The following is a 22,244-nucleotide window of genomic DNA, read 5'->3' as shown; positions in this document are numbered from 1 at the left end:
AGAGATTGTCAGCTTCTTCTCTGTGATTTGTAAACATGTTGGCTTAAACTGCAAGTATATTTGTCATGATATTTTTGCTCAAACTCATCATGAGGACTACTAGATATGATGACCAAGTGTCCTATGATATATTTGCCTTTGGGTATGTAACGCAAGTAACTCCTTTACTCCCTTTAGTTACTTTGAACTACTTTGAACTAACCTTCCATTTGGCTGTAACTTCTTTTTTTTGTTGTTGTTTTTTATTGATTACTAAGGACATCCTTCAATCCCATTTGGTGTGATTGGCGTCCTTACAACAGTGTGTCAATTCTGTAGTCAAAGACTCCAATGAGTACTTGACAGTTATATTTGTAAAATCTGGAAACTAGAGGTGAAAAGCACCTTCTGGCTACTTCTCTACCACCATCACTACAGAAACAGAGGAGGATATGTTTCATGTGTGCCATGGTCAAAGAATTCATCATTTAGCCTCCAACCTACTAACTATTTTAGGTTAGTTAATCCTTGAACATCAGACAGTTTATTCCCAGGGTCTTACATAAGCTAACCCTTTGCTGAATGATAGTACCTACTAGAATTTAATGCTTTGCTTGCATAGTCTTCAAAAACACCTTCACAACAAGATGAGGGCATTTGTAGAACATAAGTGTTAATACAACAAATCTTTCTTAAGTTCTTTCTGAGAATCAAGTTGTGCTGTGTACTGGGAACAAAAAGTATACTTAAGATTCTGCCCTAAATGAAGCGATACAGATTATAATTTTTCATAGGCAGAAGGTAGACTAGAGTAATCAAGTAAATTTCAGGGAGAAATCCTGAGCCCTGAAGGATGAATAGGATTTGGATAGGATGAAAGGAAGGATGAAAAGGATTTTCTAGCTAATAATTCTGGGTAATAGAACTACCCAGAACTAATTCTAACTCATTTTCTAACTAATACTGGGTAATAGAGTCAGGATACACAAAGATTTTGATGAGCAAAATATAATTTTGCCAAATTTAATAAAATAAAATTTACTAAAGATAAATGTTAAGAATTACTACTTGACTACACCCTGAGAGAGAACCATGCAAACAGAGTGTGGACCACAACATAGCATTCTTACTCACTCTGTTGTTTGCTTGCATTTTGTTTTCCTTCTCAGTTTTTCTTTTTCTTCCTTCTTGATCTGATTTTTCTTGTGCAGCAAGATAACTGTATGACTGTGTGTGTGTATATTGGATTTAACATGTATTTTAACATACTTAACATGTATTGGACTACCTGCTGGCTAGAGGAGGGGAAAATTTGGAACAAAAGGTTTTGCAAGAGTCAATGTTGAAAAAATTACCCATGCATATGTTTTGTAAATAAAAAGCTTTAATTTAAAAAAAAAAAAAAAAAAAAAAAAAGACTTGATACTTGAGTTCCAAAAAATCTATTTCACAAGTACAAGATGGTGTGGGTATAGAGTGTTTTATCTGAAAAAGATCTCAGGATTTTAATGGCCTGAATACAATATGAGTCAGCAGTATAATCCAGATGCCAAGAAAGCAAAGATAAACTTTGGCTGTTTCAGGAAAGACCCAGTACCTGCCTTGGGGCTGATAGCTTCTTGCCCCTTCCCTGAAGGTGAGACTTTAAATGCAGCATTGTGGGGAGGACCTTGATGCAGTGGTGCTTCCCTTCACACCTCTGTCAAGAGAGGGCTTTTTAAGAAGTGCCCTAAGCCCTGAAGGGTCGTGCCCCGTCCCTCCTTCCTCCCAGAGACATGATAGATGTAGCATGGAAAAGATTGGGTGGGCTCTTCTGACCTTTTTTTCTCTTCCTTCCTTTTGGCAGATGGTTTTCGGAAGGTTGTCCACATTGAACAAGGGGGCCTTGTAAAGCCGGAGAAAGATGACACAGAATTTCAGCACCCATACTTTATCCGGGGCCAGGAGCAGCTCCTAGAGAACATCAAGAGGAAAGTGACCAGTGTGAGTATCCTGACAGCGTGGGCAGCCTGTGTGGGGGCCAGCTTTGCCACAGCTTTTGTAGCTCTCAGTGCAGAGATGCCTGGGACAGCACTGAGTGTCCAGCTCAAAACAGGTTCTTTTTCTACCTGTTGAGCCTAGATGATCTCTGTGTGGCCCTCCCTCTGAATTACACCCCATCTGAGTCAGATTGGAGTCCCCAGGTTGTGGTGCCTAGATTCCCTCCCTGCACTTCCTCCCTTTAGCTTCCCTCCACATATGAAAAAGGGCAGCTCAGAATCAAGAGCCCTGGAATGTCATGAGTGGGAGGAAGCTCATTAGAGCATACAATTCTGTACTACTTTGTAGCCAGAGCATTCAGTTCCCACAAGAAATGGAGGCAGTGTCCAGGCTGACCTAGGTCTAAGGAAAAACCCCAAGGACCCCAATCCCCATTCATTCTCTGTTCCCCATTTTGCTTGCTTGCTTGCTCAACAGTTCTTTGTACACTCCTTCCCCATTAGCTCAGTGGTCAGACTGCTTTAGTCCCAGGGTACTTGAAAATAAAATGTCTCTGCAGATATGGGTGTATGTTGCTGTGTGAATGCATGCATAACTAACCTGGTTCAACCCCACCTTCCTCCCTCTGTTGTTAACAGAAGAGTCCCCTCAGGCCAACATACGTTTTCTGGGAAAAAAAACATAAAACCTATTTTCTGAATCTTGCTTTCCAGTCCTGCTTCAAGCTTGCAGGGCTAATTTCTGGCTTGTATAGGTCCTAAAGCAGACCAAGATTGAATGAGGGACTTTTTTGACTCAGTCCATCTTTTCGGGCCCCCAGGTCTCCAGTATAAAGCATGAGGATATAAAGGTCCGACAGGACAATGTCACCAAGCTGTTAACAGATGTTCAGATGATGAAGGGCAAACAGGAGAGTATGGACTCAAAGCTCATGGCCATGAAACAGTAAGTACATGTGGAAGGGAGGGGAGAGGAACAGAGAGGAAGATGTGTGGCACATGGCTTTCTGTGTTTGGGAATTATGAGGATGTGGCTGATATTCCTTGGTTGGGGCGGGGGTGGGTTAGTGAGCCATTTGGGATAAGGTTAGTTTTATTCTTTTCTCCCTCTTCCCCATCTCCATTCTGAGAGGCCAAACAAAGTGACTGGGAGAACATGTGCACTGACCTATCAGTGCCTTCCTTATTTTGGGGGAAGGCTTCTCAGGTGCATTCAGCACCGCCCTTCTCATCCCAGAACCTTAGGCCAGTCCCTATTCTTTCCCCCTCTGCCCACCTACCTCACTCAGCACCACAGAATTGGGCCTTGGAGTTTATTCTGCCTTTATAATTATTGTCTTTCTGGCTGAATCCATTGCGGAATTTTCAGGGACAGCCCTGCTTCAAAAGATATTTCTTAAAAGAACCTTTTTCCCCTTCAGTTTTTGTAGACTCTGTTGTTCAAAGTACTTTGGTTCTTAGGATTTGGGGAAAGCCTGAAAGAGGCAGAATAGTGTCTTGGCTGTCAAGCTGAGGGGTCAGAGGATCATAGATTTAGAGTTAAAAGGGATGTTAAAGATCAGTCAGTCCTGTTCCTTCTCACCTCAGATGTGGGCCAGAGCAAGAGAAGCCTCACTGAGCCACTTCCGGTCTCAGTTCTGCTACCCCTGGGGGAAGGATCTGTAAGCTTTTCTCCTTTATCCTCGGACTTGTTCTTAGTTTTCAGAACGTAGGGCCAGAGTGAGTGCCTGAATTCACATCCCTGACCATCATCTCTCTGTAATTGTCTTTGAGGCAAGAATCTTCTACATAGAGTGACCAACTAAGATTTTTTCAGGTTCCTTTTGTGGCCTCAGAGATAGCTATTCCTTTGGAAACGAGAGTGCCCAGAGGAGCCTGCAGCCTATCAGACATGGACTTTAAAAAAGGAATGGGGCACCTACATCTGCTGTCTGCCTTCTTGAAAGGAAATAAGGCAAAGCCTTGGACACATCAGGAACAGGAATAGCTCCCTTCTTTCCAGAAAAAAAAATGTTTAGTTTTAGTTGCCAGTTATTTGTCATTTTTCTAAAGTATGAGTCAGGGTTCTGTAATGCCTCTAGAGCCTGGAGCCCTTGTATGTAGGGAAAGATTTACTCCTTGGAGCAAGCAACTAGGAACAGCTGTTCCCACCTTAATTCTTCCAACTCAGAAAGGAAAATACACTCTGCTGCTGTCACTCTTCCTAGGGTGACCTGCATAGGAGACCTTTACCAAGCTCAGCCTAGAAATATGTTCTCTGCCACTTTGGGGCATGGGCCAAGTGCTTTTATAAGTGATGATAAAGAGTCCTATGACCTGCTTCAAAATCCTCCATAAGTCTTCTCTGTATATTTCAAGTTTTATCCCATTATTTTTATCTACATTCTATGCTCCAACCACATGGAAGAAAGTATATTTGGCTCGTTCTTGCCTGTATTTTTTCATTCTGCTCCCTCTGCCTGGGATGCTCTCTTATTTCTACTTTTGAAATATCTCCCTTTTAAGGGCCAGCTCAAATGCTACCTCCTTCAGGAAGTTTTTCATCCCTGTCAAGAAATGGTCTCTCTTCCCTCTGACCAACAGAGCATCTTGATTGTACTTTATAGTTATTTGTGTATGTGTTTCTCTACCTCCCCTTCCTTGAGTTCCCTAAAGAATGGGGGTCTGGACTTGTTCATTTTTGTATGAATAGGATATATTTCAGAATAGGATCTTTGTGTGTAATAAACAGTAATAAGTGTTTGTAGTTTGAATGAATGACAATGATATTTTTGGAAGATGAGTCTAACAGAGTGCAGGATGGCTCAGGGGGGAAAGAAGAGAACCTAATACCTTCATTGAGTATTTTGCACTAGAGTTAGAGCAATCATTATACAGGCTTTTTTTTTTTTATTATTAAGTGTGGTTTTTTAAAATTTACTTTCACTTAATTTTTTTTTTCCAAAATCCATGTAAAGATAGTTTTTTCAGCATTCACTTTTGTAAGATTTTGAGTTCCAAATTTTTTCTCTTTTCTCTTTCTTCCCTCCTTCTCCCTAAGACAGCAAGCAATCTGATTGCAAGTGCAATCATTTTAAACATTTTCATATTAATCATGTTGTGAAAGAAAAATCAGAACAAAAGGAAAAAACCATGAGGAAAAAATAGTACACTTCTATCCACATTAAATTTCCATAGTTTTCCCTCTGGATTTGGATGGCATTTTCTATCCCAGGTCTATTGGAATTATCTTGAATCACTCTACAATCATTTTTAAAATATTTATTGTGTGTCAGGTACTGTACTGGGAATACAATGGAAGGCCAAAAAGTAGTCTCTATTCTCAACAAATTCACATTCTAATGGGGGAGATATCATTTTAAACAGCATTGTACTACAAGTTCTGCACTGTAAATTGGAGATCTTTCTGAGGACCAGGCACTTACATTAAAGCCCCAGCAGCGGGGACAGTGAGGAGAGCACTGGAGAGGCCACTGGCTAGTTCTGTGACTTTAGACAGGCTGCAAGGCTGCATTTCCTCTCTGTGTAGTTCTTTCCCATTGGGGTCTTCAATGGGTACTGTAAAATAGGCAGTCACAAGGGATAATAGATAACTAAATATCTTGCCAAATGGAACTAGAAGTCATTTTATCCATCCCTATTTTACAGAAGAGGAAACTGAGCTCCAGAGAAAGGTGAGACTTATCCAAGCTTACACAGGTAGTGAGTGGCAGAAGCAGGCCTATGGCTTAAAAGAACAGTGACCCAGTCTTGTGCTGCCTCTTTTTTCCAAAGAAATAAGGGCAGAATTGGGATGAGGAGAGGAAAGAGACCAGATGGCTCTGTTGTATCCTGCATGTGAGACTGAAGCCCAGGCAGTGAATGCTGGTGCTGGCAATAGCTGTGTTTCTCTCCACTGCTCACTCAATGACTTTTGCTTCCTCAGCTCATCTTGGGTTGTATGGACCTAATGTCACTGGGGCAGGATTTTATCTAATAGCTATTGAATCTTAGGGGGCAAACTTATTAAGAAAATGCAAATAGAGCCTTCACACCTCTGCCTATATCCCAGATATAGTCATTTTATATCACACATGCATTTGGTGTCTCCCAGTCTCCTCCACAAACACTCATGAGGTTCAACTAAGATTGTAATGCCCTTAATTCCAACCCACAAATGTAAACTGTAGTGGAACTTTTCCCCATCCTTATAAAGTGGGGATTCACCTTTTGGCTCTAGAACATTCTAAAGAAAATTAGCTCAAAACATCTTGTCTCCTGCATGAGCTTTACAGAGCTTACTACAGTCTCTACAGTTGGTTCCTTTAGACTTGTCACAAACCTAGTTTTGGGGTCAGACTCTCTGACTTTCCTGGCCTTAAGGCTTAAGAAGTTGCTGAAAGTGGAAAGAACCTAGGGGTAGATATCATGAAGTTTCTGAATTTCCTCATAAGATAGTTATGAAATCCATAAGGAGTTTCATGTCCATATTATATGAAGACATGGAGTAATGGGTTGAATAATCTCTAAAATTCCTTCCTTAGTACTATCTGGCCAAAATAACAGTGTATTAAAACTTAGAGGACCCCATCCTCCCTCTACTCCCCAAAATATCCCATTAAAGCTCTAGAAATTCACAGGTAAGATAATAATATTATATTAATTAATAATGATTATTTACAAAAATCTGTTCTGGGTGGAATCAGGAGTAGGTAAGATTGTTATTTGAGGCAACTCCTGTTGTACACAATGTGTACACAACCTGAACTCATAACAGGAGACAATACCAGAACAGCATCTGGGAACTGGCAGGAGGTCTGCTAACAGCTCAGTAGATATGTGTTTGGGGCTTCTCAGGGTCAAAGCAAAGAGTAGTGTAAGCTCTGAGATCAGGACTATGTAAAGAAGAGATCGGGGGAAGGGAAGCCAACCTCAATCAAGCCACCAAGAGACTGAGTCAAAACCCCAAAATAACTTATAGACATCAGGATTTAGTTTTAGCTACCACAACCAAGCAAGGCCTGCCCACATCATGAGAAAGGAAGAATAATGGCACTCAGTGTTTACTATAGCACTTTACATGTATTGTCTCATTTGATCCTCAAAAATCTTGTGAGGAAGATTTTTTTTTATAGATGAACAAACAGTTTGAAAAAAGTTAATTTGTCCAGGTCATACAGCTAGTAAGTATCTGAGACTGATCTGTTTTTATTGTCCAGAAAAACAGAAAAAAAGATGGGAAAGGGGAATATACGAAGGAAGGAAGGGAAATGGGTTGGGACTTACTATCTCCCATATTAAGAGTTCAAGAGCTGAATAATAATAAGAGGGTAAGAGAAATAAATAACTTTGGTTTCATCTGAACAAAAAGCAGAGTTGAACATGTGCATATGTATACATGCACAATCACAAAATGTGGTGTGAAAATACGTCAAAAGTCACAAGGAAACAGAGACTTGAAGAAATCAGAAGAAAATTTAAGGGGGTAATAAAACTGTTGATGGATTAATCATAACCAAAATAAACTCTAGTATCATGAGGCGATAATGTGAAAAGATAATAAAGTAGTAGTTAACACATATACTGGTTACTATGAGTCAGGTATTATGCTAAATACTTTATAATTATTATCTTATTTAATCTTCACAACCACCCTGGGAGTAGATGATTATTAGCTACATTTTACAAATGAGGAAACTGAAGCAGAAAGTGGCTTGCCCAGAGTCACATAGCAAGTGTCAGAGACAAGTTTTGAACTTGGCTCTTCCTTACTCTCAGTTGAACTATATCTATCATGCTACCTAGCTGCTTTTAAAAGGAAGTAAAAAGTAAAAATCTATGATAGGATGTAGGAGGACAGGAAAAGAAGAGGGGTAACAGACTGGAAACATGGCTTCAATTATCACTAGAGTTAAACACTTTACTCTTTTATTACCCATTTTGTAAAGAGAGAAGAAAGAGATAGAAAAGTACTAGATGATGGGATGGAGGAAAATACATTATTGAATATGAATAGAATAAACTCACCCATAAAACAGAAGAGGATTGGCAGAATTGGGGATTAGAAAGCAAAATCTGACAAAATATATATAAGAAATATCTTTAAAACAAAGATTCATATTTTAAAGCACTAGGACAAAAGCTGTTCTGCTTCAGGCAAACTCAAAAAGAAAAATGGAGAAATCATCTCATAAAGGAACAAAAATAGACATGTTAGCAGGCAACCTCTACCCTATGCTTGAAGGCACGTAGGCAGCAAATCAGTAGCAATGCATATGTACACTGTAGCAACAAGCATGCACATGCTAAATTGCATCCAAAGGAAAAGATGATCTGAGTCAAGGAAGAAATATACAGGAAAGCAGTGTACCATTTTCAGACCTAGATAAATCTAACAAATTTAAATATCCTGGAATATAGATTCTTGGAATGGTTAGAGATTATCTCTGACTATTATTGAACAAGAACAAAAAGAATTATACATATCCCTCTACTATACAATACGCTTGTATAGAAATTGAACATATGTTAGCATATAAATGCCTCATTAACAAATGCAGAAATGGTACAGAGATATCCTTTACTCAAAACAGTGCAATACAAGTTGATTCAGTAACGGGCCTTTAAAGAAAGAACTAAAAATTAATTGGAGTCTAATTTTAAAGAATTGGTGAGTCAAATAACAAATCATGGAAACAATAAAAAATTAATTTTAAAAATTGGAAGTGAAATTTTTTTATACCATACTCCCACAAATAAAGGGGTTCTGTATAAAATTCTGAATGTCATTCCATTTCACTTGCTTAAAAAAGTGTCTATCCTAATTTCCTTCTGTTCTCCTCTGTACTTTTAAAAATGTGCCTCAACTCTTTTCTTCTGCCTCACCACCACTACCAAACTCTTCCCCTTTAAAAAATAGAAGGGGAGGAATCCCTAGTTATATAGTTCTAGTCAGTAAGCATTTATTAAGTACCTGCTGTGTGCCATACATTGTGCTTACAGTAGTGCCTATGCCATGTATGTATATACATTAGAGGGTGTAGTTTTTACACTAGGGATAAAGTTCTCATCCTTCTCCCAAGGAGATTACAATCTAGTGGGGGGTTGAAGATATGCATGTAAGAGCAAAACAAGATAAATGCAAAATAAGCTGTTTAGTGATGATGTCAAAGAAGTACTAGCTTTAAGGCGGATCAGGAAAGACTTGTAGAAGATGAGATTTTAACTGAGATTGAAGGAAGCAAGGAGGTAAAGAGATGCAGAGGGAGAGAATTCCAGACGGGGAAGGAAGGGCAATCAATAAAAATGCCATATGGGAGGGGAGAAAAGGGGAGGAATTTTGTTCAAAAACCATCAAGACAACCAGATTACTGGACTGAATGACTACTCCATGGAACCAGATGCGCCCAGGCCAGGTTCCCCCTGATGTCCACAACATACTTTTCCAGTTTCCTTTTATATGCTGTCTGTCTTTTTATATTCTTAGTTGTATCCCCAGATTTTAACACAATGCCTGGCCCACAGTAGATACTTAGTAAAATGTTTATTGAATTGAATTCAGTCAAGAAGAAATGTTCAAGTCTAGGCTCAAGACACTTAGTAGTTATTTGACCTGGACAAGTCAACCTATTTCAGTCTGTTTGTACATTTGTAAAATGGAGATGATTATAGCATCTCTCTCCAAGGTTGTTGTGAGGATCAAATGAGATAATATTTGTGAAGCACTTCCCAAACCTTAAAGCTCTGTGTAAACAATAGCTGTTTTTATTACATGAGAGGTGAGAGTAAGCAACTTAGGTTGACCTCTAGATTGGAAACCTAGATGACTAGTAGAACAGTAGTGAACTGAGGAGGATTGGAGGGAAGTAGAGTCTATTTATGAAGTAGGTGAGAGAACCATCCAGTCTTTGTACCTTATCTAATTTGAATGAAATGTTTTTAACTTGGAACATTCAGATAATGAGGTCCCCTGTACTTGGTGGCTTCTCCAGCTGCCTGCCCACTTACTTGAGCTGATCTTTACATGGCATGGTATCCAGTTCTCAGCTCTCTCATCATGCTGATCACTTTTCCCTGGACATATTTCAGGAAAGATCGATTCTTCCAAAGGAAGGAGGATGGTGGAGAATGTAGACCCCTTTCCTGGGGCGTTCAGGGAAAAGGGCAGAGCTTTTTAGTTATTTCCCAATCCTTCCATTCCCTCTCCCAAAAAAGGGGCAGTGTATGTTGCAGGAACTCCCTTCTTCCTCTTATTTGACTCCATCTCCTTGCTTGCCTTTGTTCCCCACTTGGAGGTTCCCTCTGGTCTGGCCACCCGCGCTGTGTCAGATTCCTTCCTCCTCTGCTGCTTCTCTCTGTGATCTCCAGGCAGAGGCATGTGCACGCTCACATACACACAAGTACTCCCAGATGCTAATCTTTAGCTGCACGCTGGCAGTTTGACAGCTCTCAGTGCTGGGATCCTGGCAGGCCTGTGCAGTCCTGATGAGAGCTTTTTGTTGGAAAGCTGAATAATCAAAGAGAGGTTTTGGCCGGCCCCCCAGCTCAGCCTGGGACCAACACTCTTCAATGATCCATCAGGAGCTACCAGGAGTTAGGAGACTGGTGAGAAAGAAGGTCCCTTTCCTATCCTTTCCCTGGGTCTTTCACGGGTCCTGGGGAGGTGGCTTCAGTTCTCCCCTATACAGTGCCCTCACTGAGGGGTCTTTTGCTCAGAACCAGAGGGTCCTGTTTTTTGGCAAAATAGGAGCCATGGTCTCCTACGAGCTGACCTGAGTCTCTTCCGTCCTGCAGGAACCGCCTCCCCCACTACTGCTGTGCCTTCTCTTTATTCTTTGTTTTTCTTTTTGCGAGGCAGTTGGGGTTAAGTGACTTGCCCAGGGTCACACAGGTGAGAAGTGGGAAGTGGCTGTATTTGAACTCAGGTGCTCCTGACTTCAGGCCTGGGACTGCCCACTGTGCCCCCCAGCTAACCCTCCTTTTGCTCTTTACTTCCCTCTGACTTATATATTTGGAGCCACTAGGTGGTGCCATAGTGCAGGGAGCACTGGCGGGGACTCTGGAGAGGCTTCTTCCTGCCTCCCAATCTGGCCCCAGACAGGCACTAGCTGGGTGACCCCGGGCAAAACATGCCAGTATCTTTTTTTATTAAAGAGGAGATCAGGAGTATGTGACTTATTCGGGGCCACACGGCTAATGCGTATTTCAGCTCAGATTTGATGTCAGGTCCTCCTGACTCTAGGGCTCCACCCACCTGCGCCTCTGGTCTCTTTCCCAAAAAAAACCCAGAGAAGGTCACAGAGTGTCTTGGACATGCCCGAATACCAGCTCAACAACGGCAACAATGATTCCGTGCTCCTGTCTGGGGCCTGGAGGGAAGGAAGGAACACATGTTGAGAAGCTTATGTCTCAGTGGGAAAAGGTGGCGTCTGACCCAGGCCACAAGAGCCATTTATTGAAACCTTCCCTCTGGCCTTCTTTGCTGGGATTCAGAGTATAATACTTATGCAGGCTGACTTTGTGCTCGTTTTCCCCACTGAAAAAAGTGAGACCCATCCCCCACTCCTCCCACCCCACCCATCTGCTTCAAATCTTGCCAGGCTTGATGCCCAGCTTTATAAGTTTGTGATTCCTAAGTGAGTGTGAGACCAGCAGCCCCTCCCTTGCCTGCAGAGCTGTGCATCGGGGTAGGGGGAGAAGCTGGCAGAAATGAACATCGGGGACCTCCGAAATATACAGAGTACTCATGTGGGGGCCAACACGGGAATATTAGCCAGGTCAAAAAGGGCTGAGATATAGGCAGAGAGCTTGTTTTTTCCCTCCAGCAGTGGGAGCAGTTAAACACATCCCCATCACAAAAAGTAGAGTAGAATTATACAAACGTTTGGTGACAGTTGACTGTGACTATTGTCCTTAGTAGCCTATGACATTGAAGATTGATTGATGTTTGTGTTGTTTTTTATTCTTAATCTTGCTTCACTTTGGTCTCCAGAAGAATAGGGACTCCACCTACCCCCACGGTCCCACCCTCTGAAGTATACCCAACTGGCACCAACTGCCTCTCCTCCCCCTGACTCCTTCCAATGACCTTTGTGACCCCAGAACTGAGACATGACTCCAGAAAGGTCTCACGCATATTTCCCCAAGTCTACTCCTCAGGCTACAATTCAGCTAAAAACCAAGCGTCCAATTGCATCCCTGTGTAACTTCTCAAGAAATCCTCTCCATCCCACCGTTTTTAAGAAGCAGTTTGAAATAGGTGATTGTAAGACTCCTAAGGTCAGAAACAATCCTCATTGTCTTTTGGATGGATTTCTGTCTCTTTAGTCTTTTAAAGATTCTATTTCTGGATTGCTAATAGAAGCCAGGAAGCAGACTTAAAAAAATAAATAGTAGGGAGCAGTTAGGGATGGGGGAAGAGGTGGTCAATACAGAAAGAGAAATGGCATGCTGCCTGAGCCATCATTAGGCCTCCTGGCATACCCCCAGCATAGAGCCTTGCCCATCAGATAACCTGTCCTGATTGTTACATGATGAGATCTGGGGCTATGTTTAATTAAGCTGCATCAGTGACAGCTCCAAGGAGACAAAATCATTATCTTGACGTTTGCTTGTCCTTTCTTCCTGATTTTCCAAATCAGGGTACTGAGACCAAGGCTTTCTCCCCTGATTCCAGCCTCTCTCACTGTAGAGCAGGGCACTTGTCGTTCCTTTCCCAAGGAAGATTTGGCTAAATAAATACCCCAGTTATCTAGCTAGTCTGACCAATGAAAGGAGAGAGAAAAGAGGGGAGTTAGCTTGTGCTCCAAACTTGCAGCTGCACTTTGTGGGGCCAGTTTAAGTCCCCAGTCATGCCCAGTCCCCATAAACTCTGTGATGCAGAGGAAGTGCCAGAGGAGGCCTCAGTGAGCTTTGCTTCAAATCCTGTCCCTACTATTTATGACATCTGTAAACTTGTGCAAATCACTTAAATTTCAATTTCGTTATCTGAAAAATAACAAGATAACACTAAATGATCCGTGACATGCCTGCTTCGCTCTTCGGTGTTACTGTATAGTGTGATTATTTGCCTCTGTTAGCGCGAGCCCCATGAGGGGAGCCAGCTTGTCTAGTGGAGGCTCTTCTTCTTCAGGCACAGGATAATGCTCAGCACAGTGTTGTTCTGGGTTCCTGTGGGTTCTCAGAGCCTTCTTCCGTTGCTTTTCTTGCAGTGAGAATGAAGCCCTATGGAGAGAGGTGGCCAGTCTTCGGCAGAAGCACGCCCAACAGCAAAAAGTAGTCAACAAGGTGAGAGCTGTGAAAATAGGAGAGAAAGGGTAGATTCCCCCTTGGGTCCCAGAGCTGCTTGCTTTCCACTTCCTAGGCCTAACGCTAGGGGACACATGCTCAAGGCCTAGGGATAGGGAGCCCAGGCCGACAGCCTTCTTCTGTTTGTACAGCTGATCCAGTTCCTAATTTCTCTGGTCCAGTCCAACCGTATCCTGGGGGTGAAGAGGAAGATGTGAGTAGTTCGCACCATCCCTCAGAGCAGACCTTGGGAAACCCCCCAGCCACCGCCCCGGCGTCCCCTAGCCTGCTCTCCCAAGGGCCAGACCGTCCTCCCCTAACACTTGTTGCCAGTGGTCCTTGAGCACTCTTCCCTTGCTGCCTGACGTCTCCTCCTTGTGACTCCCTCCCTTGCAGCCCCCTGATGTTAAATGACAGCAGCTCGGCACATTCCATGCCCAAGTACAGCCGCCAGTACTCCTTAGAGCACGTCCACGGCTCCTCTCCTTACACGGTGAGCACACGGGGCAGGGGATGCCGACAAGCCCGCCTGCTGTGGGCTGGGCACTGGGAGAAGTGCGCTCCTCTGGTCCTGTTCCTGGGAGGAAGGAAGTGTGGAGGAGACAGGAGAAGGGAAAGAGGTCAGGAAAGACTCAGGAGGCTGGCCTTGGATAAAGTCCGCATCCTGGGGCCAGGACAGGGAAGGGAGAGCTTAGCCCTGCAAGGGAATCCCATTTGGAGATTATAGGAACAGAGAAGGAAGAGGAGGAAAGGAGAAGTGAGGGTTACTGCCCTGACCATCCCCCCAACCGTTTGGCTGTTCCAGGCTTCTTCCCCAACCTATAGTGGCTCCAACCTATACTCCTCAGACTCGGCAGCCAATAGTGGACCCATCATTTCAGATGTCACAGAGCTGGCCCAGTCCAGCCCCTCGGCCTCCCCCAGTGGCAGCGTGGATGAGAGGTAGGGCCCCAGCACCACACCCTCCCCCGGTCCTGGCGTCCCCGGAGAGCCTTAGGGACGCAGAGTCGAGGTCAGCACTTAGAGACCCCTGGGCAGGCTGGCCTGTCTTCTCTGGCCTCCCTCCTCTTCCTCTGTAAGCACTCCCCATGGCCCCCTACCTTCTTCCCACGCTTGACTCGCTCCTGTTAACCCCTGCCTTGCTAAGACCAGATCACAGTTCACAGTAGAAGCCATAGACCACGAAGCCCCAGGGAGAGAAAATATGAGGATTCAGGAAGGGCCCCCCACAAGCCATGCTGACCTTGCTTCTGGGTGTCTATATGTATGGGCAACCCCATCTCTCCTCAGGATCAGCCCAATGATACGAATCAAGGAGGAGCCTCCCAGCCCACCACGAAGCCCCCAGATCGAGGAGATCAGCCCGAGCCACCCCCCCTCGGTGGTGGAGACGCCCCTGTCCCCTTGCACCTTCATCGACTCCATTCTTCAGGAGAGTGAGCCCAGCACTGCCGCCTCTGTCTCTGGCACGGTGGGGGGGGCCATCTCCCCTCCACCCCCTGGCCCCCTCCAGACTCCTGAGAAGTGCCTCAGCGTGGCCTGCCTCGACAAGTGAGTGTGGGTGTGCAGGGACACGGCGCCCTGAGCCCGCCTGAGGGAAGGAGAGCGGGCGCTGGGACTCCCTGCTGGCTCGGGAGAGCTGCGCCCAGCTGGGCTTCCAGCACCCACACACACCTCTGCCTGCCGCTGCCACCGCCACCGCTTGCTCTGATTCTGTCCTTAACCTGCTGGCTGCTCCGTGCTCTTTGCTGCTTTTTCTCTGCCCCATCTGCCTCCCTGGATGGGAAGAAGTGCTGTATGTGCTCACTTAGTCCTGCATAGCCCCTGCCTCCTCAGGCCTCAGGCCATAGGCCCCTAGGGAGCCCCAGCTTAGCTACTGCCCTGGCCTAGGGCCAACCCCGGAGAGAAGCTCAGGGCCTTGGACAGTGGCTTAGGGCTCCCAGAGGGCCTGGCCCGCTTTCTGGCCAGGAGCCCAGGGGTGAGGTGGAAACCCCCCCCCACCCATCCCTACTTTGAATGGGGCGTGTGCTGTTGTCTTTTGTATCTTACAGTTTGACTCGCACTCCACAGATGTCTGAGGTCAGCCGCCTCTTCCCCAGCCCTGCCTCTTCCTCTCTGCATTGCCGATCACAGCCAGGGTTAGCATTGCCCCCGAAGGGGGGAGGTCCAAAGGGCCTGCTTGGGAAGGGCTCCTGACCCATCCACCCAAGGCTCCACCTAAGGTCTGTCCCAGCTTGCTCACGCCAGTGACTGTGATTCAGCTAGGGTGAACTTGACCCCAAAGGGAGGCTTGCCTGGCCCAGAAGACATCCCAGGGGAACCTGGATTGGATGAGACCAGTAATATGCGGGATCCTTTCCCTTTCCTATGCAGGGGAGAGTCACTCCCAGTGAAGCCACGTCAGTCACCACCCTCCTAGGCCAGGTGTTCCCAGGAATAGATAGTCGAGCCGCCTTAAGGTAGGCTCCCTAGTTGGGTCTAGCGATGGTGGAGAGACATCCACTGGTCTGCCAGCTCATTTGTCCCCGGGATCCTTGGGGGCTTGTTCAGAGGCTGGTCATCCTGTGCGCTCAGACTTTGCCTGAGTTTTCAAAGGGCCTCACCTCCCCAGTGAGGCTCTAGAATCCTTGGGAGTGCAGAAACACAGTATGGATCAAGGTCACCCATTTGGGACTTGAACCTAGAGAAAGGTGGACAGCTATTGAAAGCATTTTGAGTTGCATCCCTTCCAGGCCCCAGCCACCTCTCCCTTGATTGGTAGGGGGAATTGATTGCTATATTGATTGGTCAGATGGGATTGTTGTTAACCAAGTATTAATTTGTGGCCCAAGAAAAATTTGCTTGCTACACTAACCTCTGCCCTCAGTCTCTTATTTATTACTTCTTCCTTCCCACACATTTTCCAAGAGCCCAGCACTAAATAGCATCAAAAAATTTTGCCATTAAAAGGAATCTCCAGGGTCATCCTGTCTAGCCAAAATGCTCCCACCACAAAACGGTCACCCAGCCTCTACTTGAACACTTCCAGTAACATGGAGATCATTGCCTGCCTCTCCCCCTCTTCTGCTGTTGGGCAGCTCTGTTGCTAGTCCTACATAGAGTGAAAATTTCCCTCCTTTTTTTCCACAGCTATTACACCCAGGCCTGATGTCACTTAAAATTAGTCTAGTCTCATCCTGTATCAGAAACTTAATTGTAGTCACTCTTCTCCTTTATCTTCCCATGCAACATTGTGTCCAAACTTCACTATGAACTTTTTCCTTCCTAAATTCCCAATCCTCCAAGAAAAGCATTTACGTTTGAGTTACACATCAGTCTACCAAAAGCCAGGCAGGATGGTGAGGCTCACCATCACCAGGATGGTGAGAAAGAGAAGCCTAGCTCTTGGCTGGGGAAGGACAGCAGTACAGGGGCAGAGAATAATGAAAGACATTATTCTGGGCTCAGTTGATAGAACAGAGGTCTTTGTCTTAGGAGCAATGAGAGAAAGGTTAAATTCCAGTCAGGAGTTTAGAGCAGCTAGACTTGTCCAGAGAATAAATCTGGATTAATCCAGGATTTTGTCAGGGGCATTTGTGCTCTGATCCTAGTTTGGCTAGGTTTGGGAGTTCTTAAGCAGCCATGGAAGTAGTGTCAGGTGATGATGTATAGTCAGCCAGCACTTAGACATCCATGATGTGTGGGCACTTCATTGGTTGTACAGTGGGAACTAAAGCCCAGAGGCAGGACCATCAACTAGGAAGGGGTCATTGAGAGGAATTGAGGTGGGAAATTAAGTCCAGGGCACGTCTGCAGACCTTGTGAGGAAAGGGAGGGAGCCCTGGGGTGGGAAGGAGCAATAGCAGCCAATTATGTCTCACTCACTTAGTTTCTCACACCCCCATGTCTGTACGCAGTCCTAGGCTGCATCAATGACCTTTCTTAGGGCCTCTTAGTCTATAAGCCCTGCTTCTGTGAATGAGACCCCGTACACAGCCACGGTTTTTCCTCCAAGACAGATGGGTCACCAGGAGCCCCCCAGGGCTCTGGGGCCCACGATTAACTGCTTCCCTGCTCTCTGCAGCTTAGGATGGCCTCCCATCCTTGACCTGTGCTCTGAATAGCAGAGCTGGCTTCGGTCTGGTCCCGCCTCTCATCCTTAGTCCCTTTTGTTTTTTTGCCTGGTTAGAAATGAGCTTAGTGAGCACCTGGATACCATGGACTCCAACCTGGACAACCTACAGACCATGCTAACCACCCACGGCTTCAGTGTAGATACCAGCGCCCTCCTAGATGTGAGTGTTCCAGGCCCGCCCACATCACTGTCCCAACGTCCGTAGTGAGCCCAGCCTTCCCACTCAACAACCTGTCTTTTCTCTGGTAGCTCTTTAGCCCCTCAATGTCTGTGACAGACATGAGCCTGCCTGACCTGGACAGCAGCCTGGCCAGTGTGCGTAGCCAAGGGCCCCGGGAGCCGGGGGAGGGATCAAGTGGTTAGCAGGAGTCCTGGGTGTCCACCATCGATTCTGCCAGATCCCCAGGGCCCCCAGCACAGAGGGAAGGGGCAAGGGGGGTGGGAAAAGAAGGGCTGGGGGGCTGGGGTAGAAAGGGAAGAGATGGGACAGGGTGGAGTGGGATAGGACGGGGATGGTCCAGGCCAGGGTGGGATAGAGAGGTCGTTAAGGCCTTGGCCCCAGACCCAGCTGCCCCCCCTCCCCTTCCCACAGCCCCTCACTCCCCACCCCCTACAGATCCAGGATCTCCTCTCCTCCCAGGAGCAACCAAAGCCTCTGGAGACTGAGACAGGTGGTGCAGACTCAGGTGAGCTGGATTTTGAAGTTTGGGCTGCCATCCCTGTGGTCCCCTGCTCCCACCCCAGGCATCCCAGACACCAGTACCTGGGATCTCCATTTCTCCTCGGCTCTGGACTGGATTGGGGCCTGTTCCCCTTCTCTGTGACCCCCCTTCCCGCTATCACACCGTCCTGGGCGAGGGATCCCCATGCTACCCATGATTCAAGTTCCAAAGGCTTGTTTTTCCCTTCCCCCCACCCATGACCCTCTTCCTCTACCCACCCAGGGAAGCAGCTGGTGCACTACACAGCCCAGCCCTTGTTCCTGGTAGACTCCAGCACTTTGGATACAACAGGGAATGACCTGCCTATCTTCTTCGAACTGGGGGAGGGGCCTTACTTCTCGGAGGGGGATGACTACAGTGATGATCCCACCATCTCCCTGCTGTCTGGCTCTGAGCCCACCAAGGCCAAGGACCCTGCCGTCTCCTAAGGCCCCTCTTCCTCTGGGAGGGGGATGATCCAGGCATCAGGGTCCCTCTCCCTCCCTTGCCAGCCTTCCTGAGGGTGGGAGAGGGACACTGTCCCTTGTGTTTGTGCTCAGAGAAGTTGCCAGAAATCTAAATTGGGGCCAGACAAGCCTGGTGGAGGGAACCTGGCAACAGATAGGACCCAGGCCATAATTAAGGGGCCACCCATCTGAGCAAGGGGAGAGTGTGCACCCAAGGGGCTGTTCTGGACAGAGCTTGGTATAATGGAGGCAGCCCCAGGTGAGCAGAGGTCAACAGGAGAAAGGACCCGACCCCAACACCATGCATGCCATGGGGTGGGATCCTGCCCATCACCTCTCACATTTTCCTGTGGCTCCACTGGGCAGCAACTCAGGCTTGCCCCACTCCCCATCCCTGGCTCCGTATGTTCTCCTGTTGGTTGGTTTGGGGTTTTCTCGGTTACACTTTGTACTGACCCCGCTGATTGTTGATAGAATTGTATTTTGGATTTTTACACGAGAGAAGTTTCTACTTCTCCCCCTATATAGAGAATATATATATATAATATATATATATATATATATATATATATATATATACACATACATACATACATACATATATATATATATATGAAGACAGACATCTATAAACAGAGAGGCTATATGGTTGTGGTTTCTCAGCTAATGGGGACTGTTATCCCTGGCATTCAGGGGAGAGTTACACTGAATTTGGATTGTGTTGAGGCTGCTAAGTTGATTTCTGTATTTGAGGAGGGAGGTCAGGAAGGAAAAGAGGCAGCAGGAGCTGGCCTCTGGGCTGGGGACCATACCCAAATGAAGGGGCCCTCTGTTGAGCAGGGGAAGCTGCCGAGTCCTTATGGATTTGTCTGTGCTCCCTTTGTAGTGGGGTGTTTGAAGGGGTGACCTAGGACCCTCCCACCCCAGGATTATACAGTTTAGAACAGGAAGCAACCAGAAATTTTTTTAATCCAATCCCTTTTTGTAGGTGAGGAACCAAGCCCAGAAAGGTTAAGAGAGCATCATGTCATGGAAATAACAGTGGATTATTTGGAATCATTGGGCTCCAAATTAGCTGTGTGATCTTGGGCCAAGTCCCTTAACTTCAGGCCTCAATTTCCTCATCTTTAAAGCAAAAAAGTCTTCCTAGATTTGTAGTCCCTTCTCTAAATTCTGTGATCTTCAGTGACCTACCCATGGTCACAAAGCTGATAGTAAATGGAACCAGGATTCATAAACAGGTCTTCTAGATTCCAAATTCAGTGCTCCACTACTCCTGCTGTCTTCTCTTTTCAGGCCATTCTTGTCTCCCTCCTTTGCCCATTGAAGGTCTTTTTTCACTAATGAAGTCTATGATGTTTTACTTGGATTTGTCCTGCTTCCTTGAAATTTCTCTTATTCTGCATTTTATCCTAATGACCTTTTGGGTGAAGAAACTCCCCAACCTGACTTGTGCTCCCTCCAGCCTCTCTGCTACTAACTGTGATTGGGCCACTGGACTCCCCTTTAGTGTGTAAGGTAGATGCATTCCGATGTGTATCAAAATTTAAAGGACACAAATTTCCCCTAAGTCACACAACGCATTCATTTTCTCTCTCTCTCTCTCTCTCTCTCTCTCTCTCTTTCTCTCCTCTCTCCCCCCCTCCCTCTCTATTTCCTCCCTCCACCTCTCTCTCCCTATCTCCTCCCTCCTCTCTCTCTCTCTCCCCCTCCCCTCTTCTCTCTGTTTCTGTCTCCCCCTCCCTCTTTCCCTGTCCCTAGTCCACAGCCAGCCCCCCTCATTAGCTAAGGCCAGATTTTTCTCAGATATATTTATTGAGGGGATAGGGGAATATTTCCCTATCACCCAGGAATAAAGTGAGAAGAGAGAACAGGGTATGAAGACCAGTATCTGATTCTTAGCAGAGGCTCCTGACCACAGTTTCATAGGCCTGTGAGAGAAAAAAGGATGTCAGACTAGGGTTTCCCTTGGGTTCCTGCACAGCCCTCCCTGAGGCCTAATCTGTGGACCAGATTTCACTTAAGAAATCTGTCTGGCAGTGGGTCTCAAGCTCCAGTCTCACATTGCTACACCCCTAACTCTTCTTAGGTCCTTGCCACCTCTGGGGGTATAAGGAGGACATGGATAGAGTCATTGTTGGCAGTCATTCATCCAGGTTGAATGCAGTAACTTCTCGCCCATTTCCTCCCATATTCCCATAGTGCCAGCACTTAATGAAGGTGAATTCTTCCTAGATCTTCCCTTTCTGGCATTCATCTGAGAAATGAGTGTTTTGAGGCACAGGGGAGTTATTTCCTTGAACTCTTCCAGCTTGTCTTTACAATTGTTAGGGGTGGGGGGCGAGAGAGATTACTCCCAGGGTTGTCCCACCCACAGGCAAACTGCCCATTCATTCAGTAGAAGGGAGTGTAGGAATCATGTGCAATCTAGACCTGAATGAGAATCCCCTCCTTGACACAATCCCTCTGGTCAGTCATCCTTGCCAAAAAAACCTCTCCCAAGAGGGACTCCTGGCCTTCTAGCCTTACTAATCAAATCTAACCCTCTCTTGCCCACGGAAATCCTTCAGGCACTTGATGATGGTGACCCGGCCCTAATCCTCAAAGTTAGAGACCCACAATTCCATAAATCCTTTCAAGACCTAAAATTCATTAACTTTTCTGGCTTTCTGCTTCTTGTCTGTTGACTTCTTGTATGCTGTGCCTACATACATTCCCTTCCCCCTAAGATCCAGTTGGAAAATGCTGAGCTCACCTCGAGCCTTCTGAAAAGGCTCCTCTTCCTCATTCTCGTTTGCCTTCTCCTCGTCTTCCATTTCTACAAGGGGCAAAGGAGAGAGAAGGAAGGGTAAAAGCAATTCTTGATCAGACTGCCTCATCTTCCCATATCCCTGCCTTGGGTGGAGGAGCACAGTCCCCTCCCTTATGGGCTCATTGTCTGGAGAATCTCACCATCTGCCTCTTCGCTGCCTGCATCCTCTTCAGCAAAGTTCTGGCTTGAGTCAGAATCGGGGCCATCTCGCGACTCGGACTCTAGAACGTTTCCCTTGCTTTCATCCTCAGTCTGCAGGGTATGCTTGTTTGACAACGGAGCTTCTGCTTTGGAAGAAAAAAATTCAAGGGGACATAACGAGGGGATGTTGGAACCTCTGAGGCTGGGAAAGTGGTCTCGGAAAGAAGGGGTAGGGCAAGGGCTCAGACCAACCCACCCCAGTGCCCTATCTTCATAGAGGGTCTTCAAAGTGAAAGTCAAGGAATGTGGTGTAGGGATCTTCCCTTCCCAGGACAGCCAAGGGTAGATAGGATCCCCGTGGGGCTGAATGGCCCTGTGCAGTTCCACCTCGGCTCCATGTAGCCCACATAGGACATCACCCCCTACAACTGCCCTTTCCCCACCCCACCCCCGATTCCTAGGATGGACAAGGGAAAGGGGAGTGAATCTCACCTTCTGCAGCCACTAGAGCCAGAAATAAGATCAGCAAAGAGACAGGTAGCAAGAACCTAAGATTGGAGTAGGGGGAGTTACCTGGGGAGCCAGGTGGCTCAAGAGCTACACATGTCCTGACTTCCATCCCAGATGGCCTCCCCAAAGGCCTCCTGACTGAGGCCTGGGAACCCCAGTTCAGAAGTTGGAGCACCCCCTCCAGCTGCCGTACAAACCCAGAAACCCTCTTTTCTTCCAAGTCTTAGACCCAGTGCCCCATGATCTCACCGGGGGCAGGGAGCCATGGCTGCATCC

At 46.3% G+C, this 22,244-nt stretch overlaps 1 protein-coding gene across 4 annotated transcripts in view; it reads left to right on the top strand.

Moving 5' to 3' along the window:
• HSF1 (heat shock transcription factor 1) overlaps positions 1 to 19,874 on the top strand; it is a 55,084-nt gene extending 35,210 nt beyond the window's left edge. The window contains exons 3-14 of one of the 4 annotated variants that reach the window (XM_031947389.1): positions 1,826 to 1,962; positions 2,780 to 2,904; positions 13,148 to 13,223; positions 13,376 to 13,437; positions 13,620 to 13,716; positions 14,029 to 14,165; positions 14,514 to 14,774; positions 15,275 to 15,361; positions 17,392 to 17,497; positions 17,587 to 17,652; positions 17,954 to 18,023; positions 18,282 to 19,874. In XM_031947389.1, coding sequence (XP_031803249.1) covers positions 1,826 to 1,962; positions 2,780 to 2,904; positions 13,148 to 13,223; positions 13,376 to 13,437; positions 13,620 to 13,716; positions 14,029 to 14,165; positions 14,514 to 14,774; positions 15,275 to 15,361; positions 17,392 to 17,497; positions 17,587 to 17,652; positions 17,954 to 18,023; positions 18,282 to 18,487 — 1,430 coding nt within the window. In that variant the 3' untranslated portion in view covers positions 18,488 to 19,874. Of the gene's footprint in view, positions 1 to 1,825; positions 1,963 to 2,779; positions 2,905 to 13,147; positions 13,224 to 13,375; positions 13,438 to 13,619; positions 13,717 to 14,028; positions 14,166 to 14,513; positions 14,775 to 15,274; positions 15,362 to 17,391; positions 17,498 to 17,586; positions 17,653 to 17,929; positions 18,024 to 18,281 lie in introns of all 4 variants that reach the window. The other 3 variants (XM_031947388.1, XM_031947390.1, XM_031947391.1) reach the window with 3 other exon arrangements.
• Positions 19,875 to 22,244: the final 2,370 nt, after the last annotated feature.

Source organism: Sarcophilus harrisii, chromosome 1 (assembly GCF_902635505.1).
Source record: "Sarcophilus harrisii chromosome 1, mSarHar1.11, whole genome shotgun sequence".
Classification (NCBI taxonomy): Eukaryota; Metazoa; Chordata; class Mammalia; order Dasyuromorphia; family Dasyuridae; genus Sarcophilus; species Sarcophilus harrisii.
Note: the sequence above shows the minus strand (reverse complement) of the source record. Positions and strands in the feature narration are given on the sequence as shown.